Source organism: Phoenix dactylifera, unplaced genomic scaffold (genome assembly GCF_009389715.1).
Source record: "Phoenix dactylifera cultivar Barhee BC4 unplaced genomic scaffold, palm_55x_up_171113_PBpolish2nd_filt_p 001030F, whole genome shotgun sequence".
Taxonomy (NCBI): Eukaryota; Viridiplantae; Streptophyta; class Magnoliopsida; order Arecales; family Arecaceae; genus Phoenix; species Phoenix dactylifera.
This window is the reverse complement of record NW_024068383.1, coordinates 2,223-25,385: the sequence shown is the minus strand read 5'-3', so window position 1 is coordinate 25,385 and position 23,163 is coordinate 2,223. Positions and strand designations below refer to the sequence as shown.

The following is a 23,163-nucleotide window of genomic DNA, read 5'->3' as shown; positions in this document are numbered from 1 at the left end:
TGCCTCGGAGTCGACTCGGGCCTTGTTGGAGTCGACTCGGCTAACTTGGGAGTCGACTCTGAAATACTTGGAGTCGACTCGTTCACAGGATCTTCAAGACTGAGTCTCTGCCTTTCAGACTGTTCTTCTCTAGGAGTCGACTCAGACAAACTGGGAGTCGACTCGGCTAATGTGGAAGATTCTGCAGTCTCATTGTTAGTATGCAATTGAAGCATATGTGAGCTAATCTGAGATTTATCATAAATATTTTTTAAAGTATCCCAAATCTCCTTAGCAGATAAGCATGCAGAAATTTCATTAAATTTCGTTTCATGAATAGCACAATATAATATGTTCATAGCATTAGCATTTAATTGTGCTAGGTCTTTTTCATTAACAGCTTGAGAGAGTGTGTGAGGGCCATTTATAATGATATTCCATATTTTATAGTTTTGTGATTGAACAAAAATTTTCATTCTAGCTTTCCATTGAATATAGTAAGTTCCATCAAACAGTGGAGGTCTGTTTATGGAAAGTCCCTCGGCAAATAATATGTTATGTGGGGTTGTCATAATCTTTAGCTCTAGTCGGTTAAGACTATAATTAATAGAAGAGCACCTGCTCTGATACCACTTGTTGCCCAAGGTGACAACCCAAGAGGGGGGATGAATTGGATTTTCTAAAAATTATGTTCCCTAATTTTTACTTTGAATTGAATGTAGCGGAATGATAAGATGTTATTTACTTAAGCTCTAGGCAATTACAAGTAAAGTAGTGGAAAATTAAGCTAGAGCAATTATACTATGGCTTTAGGGTGCAATTGATCTAAAATTAACTTATAGTTGTATGATCAATTTTAATCTATGTGTATGATAAGAATGGAGAGGAAGCTAAGCAAATTCTAAACAATCACTTATAACTCTATAGAAAACAAAGCTAGAGATATTACATAATCAAGTACGAATGTAAGGCATGAAATACACGAGATAAGGCATCACAAACATAAAGATGTATAGTGGTTCGGTGCACCCCAGCACCTACATCCACTCCCCAAGACCTCTTGGGAATTTTACTATAATCCCTCAGATTACAGCCGGTTGTTTTACAAGCTCACAACCCAACTTGTTGTTTTGCGAGATCACAACGAACTCGGTCGGTTTTCACAGGCTCACCGATTAGAACCAACCGATTGTTTTTCCGGGTTCACAATCAAACCTAGTTGGTTTTTCCAAAGGCTCACCAACCACAACCTTACAACGATTGTTTTCCGGGTTCACAATCAACCCAGTTGGTTTTTCCAAAGGCTCACCAACCACAACCTTACAACGTTGGTTTTCCCTTTGGCTCACCAACAAACCTTAACCCCTTGATTCAATCCCTTGATTGAATCAAGTTACAAGATATTAGAACAAGAGTTTAAATCAAATACAAGCTTCTCAAATAAGCAAATATAGCAAATATAAACAAGTAAAGTAAAGAGAAGAAGCCCTCAAACAAATTTGTAGATGAAGGAACTCGGCTTCTTCTTTACTTGACCCTCTTCTGATTTTGCACGAAGTAGAGGATCACCGAGGCAGCACACAGTTGGAGAGGAAGCTTTGGGATTCACTTGGATGTTCTTCTTCTCTCTCTTTTACTTTGAATGGCCCTTTTGTGCTATTGGGAGATTTTCCTTGTAATCTCTTTGAAATCTCTTCCCTAAATGTTCTCTCCCACTTCCATACCTTCTTCCCTAGCTCTCCTCTTGATTTTATAGCTTTAGAGGGAGTGGAAACAAAAATCTAGCCGTTAGAGACAAAAATAGAGCCGTTGGAATCAAGAAAAAACTAGCCGTTATGCCTTCCAGCGTGCTGGAGTCGACTCGGCTGAAGTAGGAGTCGACTCGGCTGAAACAGGAGTCACTTGTGAATAGTAGTCTGTCGGCACTGTAGCTGGAAGTCGACTCCGCACTGTAACGCTGAAGTAGGAGTCGACTCGAGCACTGTAGCACTGAAGTAGGAGTCGACTCGAGCACTATAGCGCTGAAGTAGGAGTCGACTCGAGCACTGTAGTGCTGAAAATCAACTCTCTGTCTTTTTGTTTGTTCTCAGTCGGAGTCGACACGTAGAGTATCGGAGTCGACTCGAGCACTGTTTCTTGAAACTCCAGAGTGCCAGAGTCGACTCTAAACTTCCAGGAGTCGACTCGAGGACTATTCTTTTGAATCTTTCTTTGAATTTGCTCCTCTAACTTGAATCATTTGAACTTGAAACTTGGGCCAATAAAGTGTAGCTTTCTTCCAACTTTTCTTGAGAGCTTTTGAGGCCTTCTTGTATTTTTTTAACTTGCTATGTTCCTTGCAAAACAAATTATCTTTCTTCTTGCAACACAAACATTAGTATTTATACTTCAAAGTTTTGTGATCATCAAAATCAACCTTTAAATCAATCTTTGGGTCATCAGATTCTATCACTTTCCTTTTCTTTACCTTTATCCTTATGGAAGGAACTCGAAGGAAATCTCTTCTTGTGGAAGGGCTTCTTCCTATTGATAAATCTTCTGAATTTTCGCACAAGGAGAGCCTCTTCTTCATCTTCCTCATTATTTTTTTCTTCACTACTGCTACTGCAAGAAAGATCTTTGTTAGAAGAAGTAGACTTGAGGGCAATTACCTTTTTCTTATGGGAGGATTCTTCTTCGCTGTGTTGTTTCATCGCGAGCTCATGCATCATTAGAGATCCAAGAAGCTCCTTGAGTGGCAGCATATTCAAGTCTTTTGCTTCTTGAATTGCCGTGACCTTGGCTTCCCATGACCTTGGTAAAGAGCGAAGAATCTTCCTGACAAGATCACTGTTAGTGTAGCTTTTGCCAAGACTTTTTAAACCGTTGACAATATCAGTAAATCTGGTGAACATGCAAGAGATGGTTTCATTAGATTCCATTTTAAATAGTTCATATTTATGAACTAGCATGTTGATTTTAGATTCTTTGACTTGATTTGTGCCCTCGTGGGTCACTTCAAGTCTATCCCATATCTCTTTTGCAGAAATACAAGTAGAGATTCTATTGAATTCATTTGGGTCTAAGACACAATATAGTACGTTCATTGCCTTAGCATTAAGTTGTGCTTTTCTTCTATCAAATTCATCCCAATCTTTCTCAAGCTTGGGAATGGACACATTATCTACCGTGTGTGGTGGAATATGTGGTCCATTTACTATGATGCTCCATACATCATAGTCTTGGGCTTGGATGAAGATTCTTATCCTAGCCTTCCAATAGGTATAATTTGTACCATTGAATAATGGTGGCCTATTAGTGGATTGTCCTTCACTAAGGAAAGATCCAAATGGGGTTGTCATCTTAATCTTTTACTCTCTTTAAAGATTGGAACACCAATCGATATGAGAGCATCTGCTCTGATACCACTTGTTGCCCAATGAGACAACCCAAGAGGGGAGGTGAATTGAGTTTTAATTAATTATTGACCAATTAAAAATAAAGTGAGTGATTAACTAAATCTATTGCAAGTGGATTAGTTATATCACTAGATGCAATGAACGAAGAGAGAGAAATAGACAAAGACCAATACAAACACAGAGAGGTTTATAGTGGTTCGGAGCCAACACTTGCTTCTACGTCCACTCCCCATGCCGCACTTGGGAGTTCACTATAATCCCTAGGATTACAGCCGGTTATTTTCTAAGCTTACAACCAAACTTGTTGTTTTCACGAGATCACAACGAACTCGGTCGGTTTTGACAGGCTCACCGACTAGAACCACACGATTGTTTTCTCGGGATTACAATCAAACCCAGTTGGTTTTCCCCGGTTCACCAACCACAACCTTACACCGTTGGTTTTATCTTTGACTCACCAACAAACCTTACAACCCTTGATTCAATCCCTTGATTGAATCAAGTACAAAAGGGAGAGTCTAAAGTTTGCAACAGAAAAGCTTCTAAAAAGGCAGATTTAAGACAATATAAACAAAGAGGAGTTAGAAGCCCTCAAACAGATTTAAGTTGTTGAAGTGGAGCTTCTCGATTTCTGAGTCTCCTCTTGAATGAGCCAGAGGATAAGGAACAGCCGGTAGAACTTTGAATGCGAAGGAAGCTTTTTGATTTGAGTTGAATGCACTTCTCCCTTCTTTTGCTTGGATTCACTCTACGGATACTTTTGGTGGTTGAAACACTTTAATGCTCAAGTGGAATGACTCTCTTGTTGTCTACTACTGTTCACTCTGGCTATTTAAGTGATCCCCTTTGAAAAATAGCCATTAGAGAGGAGATTAGAGCCGTTCTGACCCGTCTGCACAGTCTGACAATGTATCCGTTGGGATCGGAGTCGACTCGCGCGATCTGGAGTCGACTCGGCTGTTACTGGAGTCGACTCGCGCTATTTTGGAGATGACTCGGCCACTATTCCAAATTTGAATTACAGTGCATGCCTTGTCCTGGAGTCGACTCGGACCAAACTGGAGTCGACTCGCCAACAGCTGGAGACGACTTGCGCATTTAGGGGTCGGCTCGTTCTTAGGATTCCAGAAATCCAACTTTCTGTATTTTTCTCACGAGTCGGCTCGGTCAAAGTAGGAGTCGACTCGGATGACTTGGGAGATGACTCTGGAAAATCTGGAGTCGACTCGTTTACAGGGTCTCCGAAACTGACTCTCTATCTTTTAGATTGCTTTCCTCTGGGAGTCGACTCGGACAAACTGGGAGTCGACTCGGCTGATATGGGAGACGACTCGTAGTCTTCGCGAGTCGGCTCGCTGACAGGGTCTTAAAAACTAACGTTCTGTCTTTTTGTCAGCTTCTCCTTGGAGTCAACTCGAAACCAGCTGGAGTCGACTCGGCTAGCTCCGGAGTCGACTTGCAACCTTTTGGAGTCGACTCGCTCTGAGCGTCGAAAATCCAACGTTCTGTCTTTCTGTCTGTTCTCAGTGGAGTCGACTCGGGACCATCTGGAGTTGACTCGCCAAGCACCAGAGTCGACTCGCAACCTTTTGGAGTCGACTCGCTCTCAGGGTCGAAAATCCATCGTTCTATCTTTCTGTCTGTTCTCAGTCGGAGTCGACTCGAAGAGTCCCGGAGTCGACTCGAGCTTGTGCCAGAAACTTCAAGTGTCCCGGAGTCGACTCGCAGAGTCCAGAAGTCGACTTGTGATGCAGACTTTGGTTCAGACAGATTTCAATACTTAAACAAAAGACTCTGAACCAAAGCTCAAGGCACTTAGACAGAAATTAATAAAGATTTACCTTAAACACTAGATTGAATTCATTAGAACAACATAAAACATACTCAAGTGCTTTGAGCTCATCAAAATCAATTAGGGGAATACTCAATCACTCCACAATATCAAGTAAATCCTAAAGAATCACACTAAATTGCTGTTAAAAGAATATTAAGATATTTGAAAGGAACACAACACTTAGGTTTATGGTATTCTAAGACATCTACAATTGACTTGATTGGATATTCAGATGCTGATTTTGCTGGTTGTAGATTAGACAAAAAAAGTACAAGTGGAACTTGTTAATTTCTTGGAACAAACTTAATTTTTTGGTTTAGCAAGAAACAAAATTTCGTAGCACTATCTACAGTTGAGGCTGAATATATTGCTGCTGGAAGTTGCTGTGCCCAAATCCTATGGATTAAGCAACAACTTGAGGACTATGGCATAAAACAAAATAAAATTTCTATAAGGTGTGACAACACTAGTGCCATAAATTTGACTAAAAATCCCATACAACACTCAAGATCTAAATATATAGAAATCAGACATCATTTCATAAGAGATCATGCTCAAAATGAGGATATAAAAATGGAATTTATAAATACTGATAAACAAATTGAAGATATATTTACTAAACCTCTTAATGTAGAAGTCTTCTGTAAATTTAGAGGTGAATTATGCATTTGTGATTCATTTTGATGACTGTTTATGAATGATAAATTGCATACTTTGATTGACTATTATTGGTTGAATTACAGTTGATTTGATATAAGGTTTACAATTGATTTTTAAATCGTATTAAAAAAAAGGTTTTCTCTCTTGAACTATTTGAGGAGACGACTCATGTGAATGAGGAGTCGACTCATGTAGTAAGGGACGACTCTTAAGCTAAAAGAGTCGACTTCTAACCCACAGGAGACGACTCTTAAGTTAAAAAGGTCGACTCCTAATCTGCAGGACACAACTCATTAGTTGAATGAGTCGACTAAAGTGGAAACTATTCGAAACAGATTCTAAGAGGCTTTCTCTCTCTCTCTCTCTGAAACGTTGAACCTGAAATGTTTCATACCCCTTAGAGCGCCTTTTAGTCTTCAAACTCTCTTTCAAGCAAAAACCTCCAAAACCCTAGAAAGCCATTCCGTGGTCCTGATTGATCTTCCAATGGTGAGAAGAAAGCAGCTTACATCCGGACCAAAGAGGAAAAATACCACTCCACTAACTGAGAGGAGAACAAAGGCTAGGGCAGAGCAAACCATGAATCCACAAAGGGAAGAAACACCTCCACCTCAACCCGTTACGGCCCCTCTGTCACCTCCGTCCTCGGTTTCAAAGCAAGGTCTCCTCTCCATAAGGAATGTCTCCACCGGAAGAAGAGTGAATTTTGAGTTTTTGGAGAAAAAAAAATTTCCATTAGGGAAGAATCTAAAGGATATGGGTTGGAAATATCTATGCTCACTGAATGTGCCGACCTAGCCAGACTTGGTACGACAGTTCTACAACAATGCCAGATATGGACAAGGACAGATCTCGTCCAAGGTAAAAGATGTACCTATTTTAATTATAGAAGAAATTCTTAGAGATGCTCTTCGGATTCCTAATGATGGAGAAAATAGAGATCATCTAGAAAATAGTAACGAAGGGATTAGTACCATTCTCAATAAGAAAATCACAGAAGATTAGACTGAAATCAGTGCCAATTAACTGAATGCTGAGATGCGTTTGCTGCATCACATGATCAACAAAATGTTCTTCTCGAAGACAGAAAAATTTGATCATGTTTCAGAAAGGGATATACTGGTAATGCACCACATTATACAAGGACTCCCACTGAACCTACCATGCTTGATGCTTAGATACATGCAAGCTCAAGGACAGAGAAAAGGAGCTTCACTTCCCTATGGTATGGTTCTGACTTTAGTCTTCACCTATTTCAATCTGAACTTAGAAGGGGAGACCAAGAAGGAATTACTGTCTTTAGATATTTACAATGACAAATCACTGAAGAGAATGAGATTTGTCAAAACGGAGGAAAAATGGACTCATAAAGGGAAAGGAATTCAAGATGAAAGTGGTCAAGACACTCCTACACTACTCAAAGGCAAAAGAATTCCTACTCAAGCACCTCCAAAAGAGCCTCCAGTCAGTCAGCCTCCACCAATCCAAAGGCCATCAGATCCTCCACTCAGACTTGAGAAATGGCAATTAAAATCTATTGGAGATAACATTATAACAGCACTGCTTAATTCTGGAGTCTGTTTTAGCAAAGTCCAATATATCACTAATATGACCCAAGAAGTCAAAGCTGAACTACAAGGGTTGAGACAATTAGCAGCTAATCAGCAAAGAAGAATGGCAGCAATTGAAGAGCAACTAAGGACTCAAAGAAATTTTATTCAAAGCTCTATACAAGAATTGAAAGAAGAACACACTCAGCTCACTTGCTCCATCACTGTACTAAACAGTAAAATTGAGAAGCTGATGGAAGAGCAAAAGGAAGATCAGTCTGGACCTTCATCTTCAAAACCTTGAACCTGGACTGAACTTACACTACAGGAAAATAGGTCTTTCCCGACGCTTTTTTCCCGACGCTAGGGAGAAGCGTCGGGAAAAACAGGAACGCCGCTGACATTTACCGACGCTTTAATTAAGCGTCGGTAATTCTTAAGAATAGCCGACGCTAATAAGCGTCGTCGTACTCACAGTCTAAGACGACGCTTATAAGCGTCGTCCAAAGTCAAATTTACAACCAAAACCAAGCGGCCGGCCCCCTTCTCCTCATTTTGCATTCCGACCGATCGATCAAGCCCTAGCCCCTTCTCCTCCTCCCTTCTCTCCGACGACGAGCGAGCGGCCCTTGTCCTCTCCGACGACGAGCGAGCGGCCCTTGTCCTCTCCGGCGCCGAGCGACGTACGACGGCAAGCTCCTCTCCTCCTCCCTCCTCTCTGGCACCGAGCGACCGTCCGCGTCCTCCTCTCCTCCTTCCTTGATGCCGGACCAATTTTAAAATGAAAGCAGGAGAAGAGGAGAGGAGAAGGAGGAAGAAGAAGAGGAGAAGGAGAAGGAAGGAGAAGAGAAGAAGAGGGAAACGTGGGGAAAGAAATTCTTTAATTCTGCATTAAAACCCTAATCAGCTTACAAGTTCCCTTTAAATAGGGCCCCATAAGAACAATTAAAATAAACCCCTTACATAAAATAATTCCCCACAAATAAGCCCTAAAATGAAAATAAGCCCAGAATAAAATAAACCACAAATAAATCCCTAAACACAAATAAACCCAGAAATAACAATAAGCAAATATGTAAATAAAATGGGGACCTAGCTGATGTCCCCATCAACTCCTCCCGGGTGAGAAAAACTCGACCCCGTCGAGTGTAAATCGGGGCGGCTGTCGTACTGCTCCAGAAGATCCGGGTCAAGGCGCTGCAACTCAGCTCGCGAAATCCACGATACATCTGATTCGGGTCGACCTTTCCACCGAACAAGGTAACGTTGGTAGCTTCCTCTCCTGGTAGATATAACCTGCTCATCTAATATATGTTCTATATGTTCTCTGCGTGCATGAAACTGTGGAAGTGGAGGCTCACTAGCAGGTGCTAGAGCAGGGTGATCAACAACAGTGGATGTATCCACAAAAGGGTCAGAAGGAATGAATGTTGATTTCTTGTATGGGACTAAATCTTCAATATTAAATGTCGCACTAATCCCATAGTCTTCAGGAAGATCTACAACATACGCATTCGAACTGATTTTCTTTAGGACTTTGAATGGTCCCGCACTACGAGATTGCAACTTTTTGAACGTCCCCGAAGGAAGTCGTTCAGGTCTAATTCTTACCATGACTGAATCACCTACATTTAATTCTTTATAACGGCGGTGCAAATCAGCAAAGGATTTATATTTTAAGTTATTAGAGTGAATAAGTTTGCTGATCTCCTGATGCAATGAATGCAGGTGTGAAGCAAATGATTGTGCAGACTCAGAGACTCTATGTTGATGAGACATGGGGATCAAGTCTATGGGTTGCCTAGGTTTATAACCATTCACCACTTCAAAAGGACTCATGCCTATGGTCCTATTGACCGAACTATTATATGCAAACTCAGCAGTTGGTAACACGAGATCCCAAGTCCTAGTATGCTCACCTACCAGACATCTGAGAAGACTCCCTAGACTTCGGTTGACAACTTCGGTCTGGCCATCAGTTTGGGGATGATAGGCAGAGGAAAATTTTAATTTGGTACCCATCATGTGCCAAAGAGTTTTTCAAAAATAGCTCATAAATTTAACATTCCTATCGGACACAATAGATTTAGGGAGACCATGGAGTCTAACGACTTCGTCAAAATAGAGTTTCGCAATCCTAGAAGCATCAGAAGTCTTAGAACATGGTAGAAAATGAGCCATTTTAGAGAACCGGTCCACTACTACAAAAATGGAATCATGTTTGGTCGAGGTACGTGCAAGCCCTAACACAAAATCCATGCTAACATCTTGCCACGGACAATCAGGAACTGGTAGTGGAGTGTAAAGCCCAGTGTTCTGTTTACGTTGTTTGGCTAATTGACATGTGCGGCACTGAGCGACGATCTTGGCCACGTCTCTCTTGAGACTCGGCCAGAAGAAACGTCTTTCCACCATCTCAATGGATTTGTCTCTCCCGAAATGCCCGGACAGTCCTTCAGCGTGTACTTCCCATACTAGAAAATCTCTCAAAGAAGTTCGAGGAATACACAATCGGTCGGAGTGAAAGAGATAATCATCGTGTAAAAAGAAATCATCGTGCTCTCTCTCTACTCCATCTCGTAAGGTCAGGTATACATTACTAAAATCGGGACAGGTGGTATATTGTTTCCTGATCCTTTCAAAACCAATTACTTCAGTGCTCATTATGGATAGGAGGAAGATCCGTCGACTGAGCGCATCAGCAGCCTTATTCTCAACTCCAGCTTTATGTTTCAGCACAAAAGTATAGGCTTGTAGAAACTCAATCCATCGGCCATGTCGAAAGTTTAATTTCTTTTGAGAATTGAGATACTTTAAAGCCTCATGGTCTGAATACAGGACAAATTCTTGCGGTAGCAAATAGTGTCGCCAATGTCGCAAAGTTTGCACTACCGCATAGAATTCCTTATCATAGGTGGAATAACGCAACCTGCCGTCACTTAACTTTTCACTAAAGAACGCGACAGGGTGACCGTCTTGGCTTAACACACCACCTATGCCAACTCCAGAGGCATCACATGCGACCTCGAATACCTTAGTGAAATCAGGGAGGCGCAAGACAGGTGCTTCGGTCATCCTATGCTTAATATCTTTAAATGCTTGGGATGCCGACTTAGTCCAGATAAAGTCTCCTTTCTTCATGCAATCTGTGATGGGAGACATTATCGAACTAAAATTCCTAATGAAGCGACGATAGAAAGTAGCCAGACCATGAAAACTGCGTACTTCGGCTAAGGTCTTGGGCTCAGGCCAATCGACTATCGAGCTTACTTTTTCTGGATCAGCAGAGACACCCTTGGAAGATACTATGAACCCTAAGAAAGTGACGTGATCAGTCAGGAAGGCACACTTCTTAGGGTTTGCAAAGAAGCTTTCTCTCTGCAGGACTTCACAAACCTGCTTTAGGTGTGAAAGATGGAGCTCTTGAGTTTGACTATAAATGAGGATGTCATCAAAGTATACAACGACAAATTTGTTCAAGAAAGGTCGAAAAATCTGTGTCATCACCCTCATAAAAGTACTTGGAGCATTTGTTAATCCGAAAGGCATTACTAACCATTCGTAGAGTCCATCTTTGGTTTTGAATGCTGTTTTCCATTCATCCCCAGGACGAATCCGAATCTGGTGGTACCCACTCTTTAGGTCAATCTTGGAAAAAACTGTAGCACCAGACATGTAGTCTAAAAGGTCGTCCAGCCTAGGAATGGGAAAACGATACTTTACCGTGATTTTATTGATAGCACGGCTATCGACGCACATCCTCCAAGAGCCATCTTTCTTGGGAGTGAGGAGTGCAGGTACAGCACAGGGACTCAAACTCTCATGAATATACCCTCGAGTGACGAGTTCGTCAACTTGGCGTTTCAGTTCAGTGTGCTCGTTTGGATTGAGTCTATGGTGGGGAAGATTTGGCAGTGACGCTCCAGGAATGAGATCAATTACGTGCTGGATATCACGCATTGGAGGAAGTGCCTCTGGAAGATCAGTTGGAAAGACAGAGTGAAACTCCTCCAACAGAGGAACTACGGCGGCCGGGTGTTCGACATTTGACTCCACATTAATAACTCTAGCCACAAGGGCGAACACAGGTGAATGGCTTTCGATATCTTTCATTACCTCTTTCGAAGTAATGATGTGGAGTGACTCTTCCTTTTGTGGTGTAGCGCCCTTCTTCTCAGGTACGGGCTCTCTAGGAGGCAATGAATTCAATATAATTTTCCGACCCTGGAACATAAAACTACATGAATTTGACCGACCATGAAGTGTGGCGTTCCTATCGTATAACCAAGGTCTTCCTAAGATGACTTGACCTACGTCCATCGGAAGGCAGTCACACCAAATCTCGTCTTTATAAGATAGGAATTGAATCGGGACAAGGCATCTTTCTGAAACCGAAATGGACGTCTTATCTACCCAGGCTACTTTATATGGATTAGGATGAGGGGTAGATTTTAGGCCAAGGCGAGAAACAACTCCAGACGCAATGGCATTGATGCAACTCCCGCTATCAAATAAGATTTTGCATGTTTTACCATTGATCTTAATAAGTGTATAAAATAGGGAGGTTCTTCGCCAGTCTTGTTCGGTCTTTGTTTGGGCTAGTGTGCACCTCACCACATGGAGCCTATGGTTTTGGTCATTCCTATCAGTGGGCTCATTTTGGTGTTCAGTCTGAACAAATTCTAATCCGGTCTTGTCGTCTCCAAAGTCATCTACAAAATCCTCGATGTTTGGTTCATAGACTTCTTCGACACATTCAGTATCCTGGGTTCCTGCTTCCAGTTCAGTCATCAAATAGGTCTTGGCATTCATTGGGACGCAATATGGCCAAACTTCTGGCACCTGAAACACTGGGTTTGGTTTCTTAAGGGCGGGTTGGACCCTAATATGCCTTTTCCTTTATCAGTTGATGTACTTTGAGCAGGCACCGGGAACGTCCTAGTCGGTGTTTGGCTAGAACCGGGCTGGGAAGGATGGTTGGAGAGTGGTCTGGGTTGTGGGAGATGGCTTTGATTAGGTCGGGCTCCTGGGGGTAACAACCGAGAGTCGGTACGTCTCACCATAGGGACTCGTAAAAAACTATCCACGTCTTGAGCCAATTGGTATGCCTGGCCAAGGGTAGTAATCTCTCGGAGGATCAATTCTTTCTGGATCTCCTCACGGAGTCCTGCTCGAAACCTAGAAAGAGTAACAGTCTCCTCTTCGATTACACCACACCTCATGTGAAACTCCTCAAATTGTGCAATGTAATCGGCAACAGTTGAAGTTCCTTGAGTTAGTTTCTGCCACCTATCCATAAGGCGTTGTCGGTAAGAGAATGGCAGATACTTCTCATTCAGTTTCTCTTTCATATCCTCCCACGTGGTGATGCGTGGAAGCCTCTGGGTCTCACGCCGATGTTCAACGTTATGCCAGTACCAGTGAGCTTGCCCAATAAGCTTCATTTTGGCAAACCGTACTTTCCTATCTTCAGTCATATCGTACCACTCAAAATAATTATCCATGGCTGCTCTCCAATCAAGGTACACGCTCGGCTCTAATTGACCAGCAAATGTGGGGGCTTCTACTCGCACGGTACGAAGTAGTCGCTCGTCAAGATCGCGCTGGTGATCAGGATGATGTTGGTTCCTAGGGGGATGGGGAAAAGCTGCAGGCGGTGTGGTCAAACCAAACTCGGGGTAAGCTGCGATTGGGGATGATGGTTCCGGAGTCCTAAGGTGTTGTATTTGAGCACGGATCTCACGTTTGAATTCGTCGTTATCAGCTCGTATTGCAGCTAATTGTTCCAGAATATCTTGTATGACTCTGGGGTCCATGGTGGATGAAGGGGTCTGAGAGTCAGTGAGGAGGTACTCTCTACCACTACGGGTGGGCATACAGGAGCTACCCTAACTGGTGATATGATATGCAATACTACGAATGAACCCTAATTGTCTAAATGTGATGCAGGACAACCTACTGATGCAACCCACTAATGCAACCTACTATGAATTCGGAGATCAGCAACTTTTTCACAAAAGTAACTTAAAATTAAATTTTACTAATTTGTACTTTGGTTATTTCAGAATTAAAGTAGAAAACTAGTCACTATAAGAAGTTAGGTTGCAAACACGTGTTACAGTCATTCAAAGTCCGAAAGTAATCTGATCTATGGATGTTGATGATGTCCTGACACTAAGGTGTGCTAATTTAATATTTAGATTTAATTGGTAGGTAGGACGGGTGTGGTGGAAAATGTTCTAGGTTTTTTTTTTTTTTTTTGCAGTTTGACAAGAAAATAAGTTTCAAAATCGGACTGTCATGCAAGAGAACTAGAACATATTTAGATAAGCAAGCCCAAAGGAGGAAGTACCAATTACCTGTGGTGAATGCAGTTGACCAGAATCGTCTGCTCGTGGAGTCTCGAACACGAAGTCAGTACTGGGCGAAGTTAGCTGGAACCGTAGACCCGGGGCTGCAGCACAAAAACCGTCTGAATTTCTGGAATGGGCTGAAGAAGATGCTGAATCGGGCCAGTAGAAGGATCTGCGGGCAATTGGGCTTGGACCGTGCTACAGTACTGCACGCGGGCTGGGCTGGCGGCCTGCTGCAAGGAACTGGACCAGGTCGGGCTCGGATGTGGCCTGATGGGCAAGTGAAAACAGGGCCAGATCTGTTGGGCCCAACTGTAAATTTGGTGGGTGTAAAGTGGGTCTGATGAAGCCCACAGTGATGACCCGACTGAGTGCAAGAAGGGGGGGGGGGAAGGGAAGTCAATGGTACTCAGCGAAGGACGGAAGCGGCCGACGGGAGAAGAGCTTGGCTGATGGGCGCCCGGACACGGAACCGGCGGCGGTCTTCCAGCGGCGGGTGCGGTGGTGGATGGTGGAGGTAGGTGGTACGCGGCCTGTGGAGTCGGCCGATGGTGAGGAAAAATGGCAGGGGTGTACAAGGAGGCGGAAGAAGGGAGGAAAATGGGAGCGGGAGCGGCGGGAACGGCGACGGCGAGGCGGCGCGGCTCGGTTGGCGGAGGAGAAGGAGGCGGCGGAGGTCTCGGGCGATGGCGCTGTGGTCGACCGCGAAAAGGAGGCGGCCGAGGATGGGTGGTGGCAATCGGGCGGTCGCGGGAGCGGCGGGGACGGTGACGGCGAGGCGGCGCGGCTCGGTGGACGGAGGAGAAGGCGTCGGCGGCAGAGATGGCAGGGCAGAGGCGGCGGCAACGGCGACGGCGGCGGAAACCCTAGGGTTTCCGTTCGACTGAAACAGAGGTTAGTGTTTTTTTTTTTTTTTTTTTTTTTTTTGGGAAACACGTGCTGGTCACGTGATCCTCGGTTTTTTTTTTTTTTTTTTTTTTTGTTTTGAACCCTAACGGGTTCGGGTTATCGGTTTCGGGTTTCGAAGGAAACCCGCTCCGATAACTGTGAAACTTAGCACGTGCGGGTCACGTGCCAATTTTTTTTTTTTTTTTTTTTTTTTTAACTTACCGGATGTGAACCGGGCTATCGGGTTTGGGGTAACGGGTTTAGAACTTACCCGTTACTGTAACTCCTTCTTCAACCTCCCGATCGACTCGGGAGGGCGTTCCGGCCGCTTCGGCGGTGGTTGCGGAGTGGCCGAACTGAACGGCGACGGAGACTCCGTTGTCGGCGGCGACAGGTGGCGGCTGGTCGTGGTGGCGGCCGGAATCTTGCGCGCGGTGGTCGGCGGGTGCGTCGACAGTGCCGAGGGACAAGGTGGCAAACAGATCGGCGACGCTCTTCCTCTTTCCGGCAGCGGGAGTCACACGCGGTCCCTCAACGCGCTCCGGTGTCCGTGGTCGACGTACGGCGTAATACTCGTGCGGCCACAGAAATCCCGGAATCCGGCAACGCTCAGCCATACACCGGTGGTGGCACGACGGTGAAGACGCGGCAGAGGTGGTGGTGGCGTCGGTTGCAGGCTCCGGTGGAGGGCCAGAGGCGGCGCTGCAGGGAGGCCTCCGGGGAATCTGATGGAAAGAGGTGGTTGCGGCAGGGAGAGGCACAGTGGAACTGCTCGGCCACAGGGGAGCTTCCTTTTTTTTTTTTTTTTTGTGTGAAGCTGACAGAGGGAAGGAGAGGAACCGAGAGAAGCTCGGTGAATCAGGGTTGATCCCTTTGTCCCCTTTGTCCTCTTTTTTTTTTTTTTTTAGCAAACTGACAGAGGGAAAGGTCCTGTTCTCCTTGAAGCACCGTGAGAACCAATGGGAAAGGAAGGCTGTTGTTGGATCGGGGCTTTGGCAGCAGGGGCAAAACCAGCCTTGCTCTGATACCAAGTTGATGCCGGACCAATTTTAAAATGAAAGCAGGAGAAGAGGAGAGGAGAAGGAGGAAGAAGAAGAGGAGAAGGAGAAGGAAGGAGAAGAGAAGAAGAGGGAAACGTGGGGAAAGAAATTCTTTAATTCTGCATTAAAACCCTAATCAGCTTACAAGTTCCCTTTAAATAGGGCCCCATAAGAACAATTAAAATAAACCCCTTACATAAAATAATTCCCCACAAATAAGCCCTAAAATGAAAATAAGCCTAGAATAAAATAAACCACAAATAAATCCCTAAACACAAATAAACCCAGAAATAACAATAAGCAAATATGTAAATAAAATGGGGACCTAGCTGATGTCCCCATCATTCCTCCTCTGCGGCGCCGACCGGCCGGCCCCATCTCCCTCCGCCTGAGAAAGAGGTAAGTCAATAGATTTTTTGAGGTAATTTTGGTAATCCACGCCAATCGACTTGGATTTTAGGGTTCTTTCCTGCATTGATGAATTGAGTAGATAAACTTTCATTTTAGGGTTCTCCCCGCCACCACGACCTCATCCTCCGGGCTTTCGCCGAGATCTGGGACGAGGTCTTCTCCGGCTACGAGGACACCCCCGATCTCCTCCGCCGTACCTACTCCTGCTTCTCCCAACCTCGGCACTTCTAATAATCATACGTAAATATCCCCCCGCTCCTTATCTCTTGCTCTTCTTCTTCTTCTTCTTCTTCTTCTTGGTAAATGATGCTCTTCTTCTTCTGTATTGCTCTTTCCATGAATGAATTCATAGATGGAAGCTATCAATGCTATACTTTTGGCTTCTTTTTTTCTTTTGTGTGTATTAATTCTGAAGTCAAATTCTGATGAACATGGATGGGTGGTATCTGGGAAAGTTGGAGTCTTGATGGGGGCAAAGATTTTCTGCTAATTTTGATGCTCAACGTAGGAATTTTGAAGTACTTTGGTGGCCATAGTTTGGGCAATTGCAGCCGCTGGATCTGTGTGACGGAAAAAATGCTCCGTGTCTGTACTTATTATTGGTTTCCATTACATCGACTCCGTGTTCTGATTCCTGGATTGATTTGCAGCATTTCGTCTACCACCATCGAACCATGCGGCTTTAGATCCGTAGGATCTTACTCTTTCATTTGAATAATAAAAAATTTTGAACTTTAAGAATGATCATATCTGCAATTCTTTGGAGGAAAAAAAGGGGGTTAAATCTGCGTATTTGATTAATACAGATTTGCATGTATGTTTTTTGACATGTTTAATCCATTAGGGGAATTGCTGTTCGCCAAGCACCTAGTGAGGAATTGCTGGGGAAGACCGTCTTACTGTGGATGAAGTGAATGAAGAGGTTGAAATTACTGATTGCTGAGGTCTTATTTGAGACAATTGAACTTAATGCATATCTGGAAAATATATTCCGTTCTGATATCTTTGACCATAATTTTGTTTGCGTCTCTTATTATTGCATCTGGACTTACGTATAGGGGAGGAAGACAATAATGTTGTGGACCATACATAGTCCATGGTAAAATGTTGGTGAAGGTAGGTAGTGGAAGATGATCCATGACAGAGCTACTAAGCATTTTCTAATCATCAGGATGGTGTAACTTGATTTTAATTTCTCCCTTCATCCCATTTCTTTAAGTGCTATGCTAGCTATTCAGATGGATAAAAGGGGTTTTTATGATATCTCCATATTTATGCACTTATCTCCTTAATTCTTTGACATTTTGTTTCTTGAGGAGAATGGGGAAGGCAGCCATTGGAAAGCCAACTGAGCAACAGGTGAAATTTATTAAGTGCATATTATTGACTTAAAAATATTTAGTCTGTTGTAAAAATATTTTCAGTCTCCAAGGGGATGTCTAATTCTTTAAAAAATCATTCTTTTCATAAATAAAGTTTTAATATTTTTAGAGGTTTTTGGTTATTAATTTAGTATGTTGCTCAGGATAATATCAAAATATCAGCCAGTATTTTCTATTTTATTTCTTAAGATTTCAATCGATATTTGAATTATCAATTAGTCAAATTAGCAGTTCATTCCGGAAATTAATAGTGTCTGGTTTCATTTCATTTTAGCCTCAAGAGAAGTCCATCTGCATTCTTTTGGTACAGCTCATCTCCTAAGACAAAAAAAATTAGCGAAGTATGGCGCCATTTCATGGTTCAAACCTGTTAGCTCCACAAGATTTGTTAAATTTTCTTCTTCTTTTTCTTATAAAGAGAAATGGTTCCAACAAAGCATCTAATGTAGAAATGGAACAAAAGTCTATGTGGAAACGGGGTTCTCAGAAACCTACAGCATGCCTCATCTTTAGTTGTATATTGGAGACTTGCTTTGTCCCCTATTCTGAATGCTCACTTTTAGGAACAGAAACAATAAAGATCAGCACATACAGTGTATTCTTCAGTGGATGAAAGGAGTGATACTTGCCCTACTTGTAAACAGGTATACATTGTTCCCGCACTTATGTGATTACTGATATGTTTCTTCTGTTTCATTAGGTAATGATTTTTGAGAAAATCATTTAGAAAGATTTATACTTGCTAATTTGCTTTAAAAAGATTTATAGCATTAACAAGAACACTAGCACACAGGTCAATACGAAGGAGAAGGCGAAACATTAATAAAATCTTTCATTCCTTTTAGCATCTATAACATCTGTTTCCAACCCTTCTTTCTGAGAAATAAAAGCTCTTATGCAAGAATGAGCTGTGATTCAGAGTTGCATGAATTGTTAACATATCATTAGTAAACAATGGGTAGTGTATCGAGCAGCTCAGCATCAGAAACAATCTTACCAAAGAATTAGTGAGCACCGCAATCAATATTTAGATTTTATTTATTATTTAACTAATATTGCTTCTTTTTGTGTATACTAGGTAACAACATGCCGCGAGGAAAACGATTCAGAGTTGCAGTCTCAGCTTGAGCATATTTCATCTATGTTACAGCGATTTCTCCCTCCTCAGGTAAATAACTATATGTATTTGATGACTATACATAATTATTACTTATTTTGCATGAGTTAATAATTTTCATATTCCTAACTTCTAAAGTTTTTTTTTTTTTAGGTTCCTGATACTTCAACAGCTCGCAGAGATGATGATGGGGCTGAATGCGGTCCTTGATATTTTTTAGACTGTTATTTAATGAGTTTTATATGTATCTTTCTTATATTTTTCAAAATACATTGTAATTCTAAACTTATGTAAATTTAATCTTATATGAGAATATGAATGTTTCGAATGATCTGTAAGTTTGTCTTGATGTAAATGTAATGCAGGTTCATATTTGCTATAATATCTTTTTTAATACGCTTTTGTTTTTTTTTTAAAACAAAATCCACTCCCGACGCTTTAAAGCGTCGTTAAAAACCCCCTTTGGCCCGCCCTGGCACGCCATCGCCGACGCTTTAAAGCGTCGTTAAAAACCCCCGTTGACACCCCTGGCACGCCATAGCTGCGCTTCCTTTGGGCTTTCCTGACGCTTTAAAGCGTCGGGGAATGCTGTTTTTTGCCGACGCTTCTATTAGCGTCGGGAAAGACCATCTTTTTGTGGGCTTGCTTTGGGCTTTACCGACGCTTTAAAGCGTCGGCGAATCTCGTTTTTGCCGACGCTTACATAAGCGTCGGGAAAGCCCAGTTTTTGCCGACGCTTTCTGGTAGCGTCGGCAAAAACATTTGCCACTCCGGTATCGCCAACGCTTTTGCGACGCTTCTGTTTGCGTTGCGGAAACTTTAGCCGACGCTTATAAGCGTCGGTAAAGAGTATAAAAAGCGTCGGAAAAGATGATCTTTCTTGTAGTGTTAGATTAAACCTAACCTGAGCTTAGACTGAAACCCATGTTTTCAAAACATAAACTTGTACTAAGCTAAATTTCATATCTTTTTCTGGCACACTTGTATGCTGACTGATACCAATTGATACCAGTTGTAATCTTTTTGATTTATCAAGTGTACTTCATTTACCAAATGCAATGAATGCTTACCTTTCTTTATTGGTTTATATACTGCTCTGATACATATTGCATCTGATACATATCAAAACCTTTAATTAATCCTCAATGTTGGTATCAGAAATTATTTTTGGTTTCTTTCCTTTTGTTGATGACAAAAAGGGGGAGAAATATGAAAAGAATTCTAATATGAGAAATGAGAAATAAGAAATGTGAAAAGAATTCAGAATACCAATCTCTACATTAAAGATAATATATAGGGGGAGATTTAAATTATGATGATACTGCACTATCAAAAATTTAAGAAAAGATGAAGAACAAGAACTCTGCATAATTCAAATGTTTGTAATTGATAGGGGGAGACTTTTCTCCTTAATTTGTTGAAATTATGCATATATCTCTGAATATCATATTTGCTCGGAACATCATTACAAAATTCTGATAATTGGTGTGAAATTTATTGCAAAATTCTTTTTAACTCAATGGTTTTGTCATCATCAAAAAGGAGGAGATTGTCAACCATAAAGGATGAATTTTGATGATTACAAAACACTTGAGATAATGTTGTGTACTAATGATATTGGCTTAATTGTGAAGTTTTATAAGTCAAGAAAAATCAGAAGAAATGAAGCACTGTAAAATCATAAGTTCTTCGCAAACATCTCATTGGACATGTTCTAAAAGAAAATGATCTTAATCTAATCCATGGAGATCAGAGATGAAGTCTAAAGTTTTCTGTTTGAAAAATTTGAGTCAATCCCTAAGCAAAAAGGACAAGTTTAAGTTGATTCTGGTATGTTTTACTCAAGCAGCACAGTCAATGAGTCGACCCCCGCAAAACATGAATCGACCCTTGTGTAGTTCAAATTAGACAGAAAGCTTTTACCGCCTGAGACAAAGTCTGAAGAGTCGATCCTTGTTCAAAATGAGTCGACCCCCGAAATTGAAGAGTCGACCCTTGCGTTTGAAGAGTCGACCCCTGCTCAGTCTCAGCGTCAGCCGAAAAACTATAGTATGAGTCGACCCTTGTGTTTAAAGAGGCGACCCCTGAAGAAGATGGGTCGAGCCTTAAGGTTAAAGAGTCGACCCTTTGAAGATATCACAGCATGAGCCTTCTCAACATCTTGAAGTGCCGATCCAGAATGAACATGAGTCGACCCCTGAGATACATGAGTCGACCCTTGTACTGCTGGGACCACAACGGAAAGCTTTGAACGACTTTTGTCTTCTTCTGTAACAGAAAAAGATTCTCATCAGAACGGAAAGAAAGAAATTCAAATTCCGCCGAAGAATTTGTCTATAAATATGAGGAAACCTCAGAAGCAAAACAACAAGAAAAGGAAAAAAGATTCTATTGAAAACAAAAAGGTTTTCACTGAGAAAAAGAGAAGAAAAAGCTTAACAGTTCATCATCCTCACCGGCACTCATCTGAAACTTACTCCTATGAGAAAATCAGTTGAAGTTTCACATTGAATTGAGAAGAGCTACTGCTCAAGCATTGGGACATTTTTCCATAGCCAACTTCTTCATCGGCTTCAGCTTTATTTTTATTGATTCATTCTAAATATTTTGAAGCTTTAAGTTTTCCAGGTACAGCTTTCATTTATTTGGATTAATTGTTGCTGTAACAGTTTCATTCATTTGAAACTTATAAAGGCTATTCCAAGCCTTGATTGGAAGTTGCTGAATCGAGAGTATTCAACAAGGAAATTTTTTTTTGGTTGGTTTGTCTGAAAACCAATTGGGTTGTTTGTGAGCCCGGAAAAACAAACGGTGTAAAGTTTTTGGTTGGTTTATCTGAAAACCAAGTGGGTTGTTTGTGATCCCGGAAAACAAAAAGTTTTCATTTGGTTGCTTGGAAAAACCAACTGAATTTTTGATTGTGGGCCCGAAAAACAATCAGGCTGTAATCTGCTGGATTATAGTGAAATCTCAAGCTAGGCTTGAGGAGTGGACGAAGGTGCTGGGAGCGCACCAAACTACTATAAACCTTAGTGTTTGCGTTTGTGGTTTTCTCTCTTTCCTCTTCTTATTCACTGATTCATTTGTGCAATTTTATTTCCACTGCTAAATTTGCAAGTTATTGAAAGATAACAATAACTCACACTCTTGACACATTTATTTTTAAAAGATCCAATTCACCCCCCCTCTTGGGCTGCACCTCTGGGCAACTAGTGGTATCAGAGTCTGGTACTCATAGTAACTTTTTGATCTAACAATCAAGAGTTAAAGGTCATGGCAGCCACTATGGGATCCTCTGTTGCCGAAGGGCAATCTACCAACAGACCACCTCTTTTCAATGGCACAAACTTTACTTATTGGAAAGCTCGTATGTGTATTTTTATTCAAGCACTTGACTATGATTTATGGACTATTATTGTCAATGGACCTCACATACTAACTAAGATTGTAGATGGCATCACCTTATTCAAATCTGAGATTGAATAGGATGACCATGATAAAAGAATGGCTCAGCTGAATGCAAAAGCCATGAATGTTCTTTACTGTTCTTTAGATGCAAATGAGTTTAATCGTATATCTATTTGCATGACTGCTAAAGAAATCTGGGATAGGCTGGAAGTTACACATGAAGGCACTAACCAGGTCAAAGAATCTAAAATCAGTATGCTAGTGCATAAGTATGCATTATTTAGAATGAAAATAGTGAATCTATAACTGAAATGTTTACTAGATTCACTGATATTATAAACGGCTTGAAAAGCCTTGGTAGATCTTATTCTAACAGCAATCTTGTTCGAAAAAGAGAAGAAAAAGCTAAACAGTTCATCATCCTCACTGGCACTCATCTGAAACTTACTCCTGTGAGGAAATCAATCGAAGCTTCCCATTGAATCGAGAAGAGCTGCTGCTCAAGCATTGGGACATTCTTCCACAGCCAACTTCTTCATCGGCTTCAGCTTTATTTTTATTGATTCATACTATATATTCTGAAGCTTTAAGTTTTTCAGTTACAACTTTCATTTATTTGGATTAACTGTTGCTGTAACAGTTTCATTCATTTGAAACTTGTAAAGGCTCTTGTAAGCCTTGATTGGAAGTTGCTGAATCGGGAGTATTCAGCAAGGAAAATTTTTTTTGGTTGGTTTGTCTGAAAACCAACTGGGTTATTTGTGAGCCCGAAAAAACAAACGGTGTAAAGTTTTTGGTTGGTTTATCTGAAAACCAACTGAGTTGTTTGTGATCCCGAAGAACAAAAGGTTTTCGGTTGGTAGCCTGGAAAAACCAACTGGATTTTTGATTGTAAGCCCGAAAAATAATCAGGCTGTAATCTGCTGGGTTATAGTGAAATCTCAAGTTAGGCTTGAGGAGTGGACGTAGGTGCTGGGAGCGCACCGAACCACTATAAACTTTGGTGTTTGCGTTTGTGGTTTTCTCTCTTCCTCCACTGCATATTTCTGATTGCTTTCCTTTTTTTATTCACTGATTCATTTGTGCAATTTTATTTCCGCTGCTAAAGTTGCAAGTTATTGAAAGATAACAATAACTCACACT

General features: G+C 41.8%; 1 protein-coding gene across 1 annotated transcript; it reads left to right on the top strand.

Annotated features, from left to right (window-relative positions):
- The first annotated feature begins 14,322 nt into the window (after positions 1–14,322).
- On the top strand, positions 14,323–18,522 carry LOC120107813. The gene is made up of 5 exons (XM_039121274.1): positions 14,323–14,422; positions 16,032–16,101; positions 16,210–16,353; positions 17,433–17,472; positions 18,059–18,522. The coding sequence occupies exons 1-5, from the start codon at positions 14,323–14,325 to the stop codon at positions 18,071–18,073; spliced, it is 369 nt and encodes a 122-aa protein (XP_038977202.1). The 3' UTR covers positions 18,074–18,522.
- Positions 18,523–23,163: the final 4,641 nt, after the last annotated feature.

What these genes read in the sequence shown, in the direction of transcription:
- LOC120107813 (XM_039121274.1), top strand. Translation starts at nt 14,323, where the DNA reads ATGGTGAGGAAAAATGGCAGGGGTGTACAAGGAGGCGGAAGAAGGGAG. An exon ending in CGGCGAGGCGGCGCGGCTCG is followed by an intron (nt 14,423 to 16,031) that starts GTTGGCGGAGGA and finishes ATGGGGACCTAG; the next exon opens with CTGATGTCCCCATCATTCCT. An exon ending in TCCCTCCGCCTGAGAAAGAG is followed by an intron (nt 16,102 to 16,209) that starts GTAAGTCAATAG and finishes CTTTCATTTTAG; the next exon opens with GGTTCTCCCCGCCACCACGA.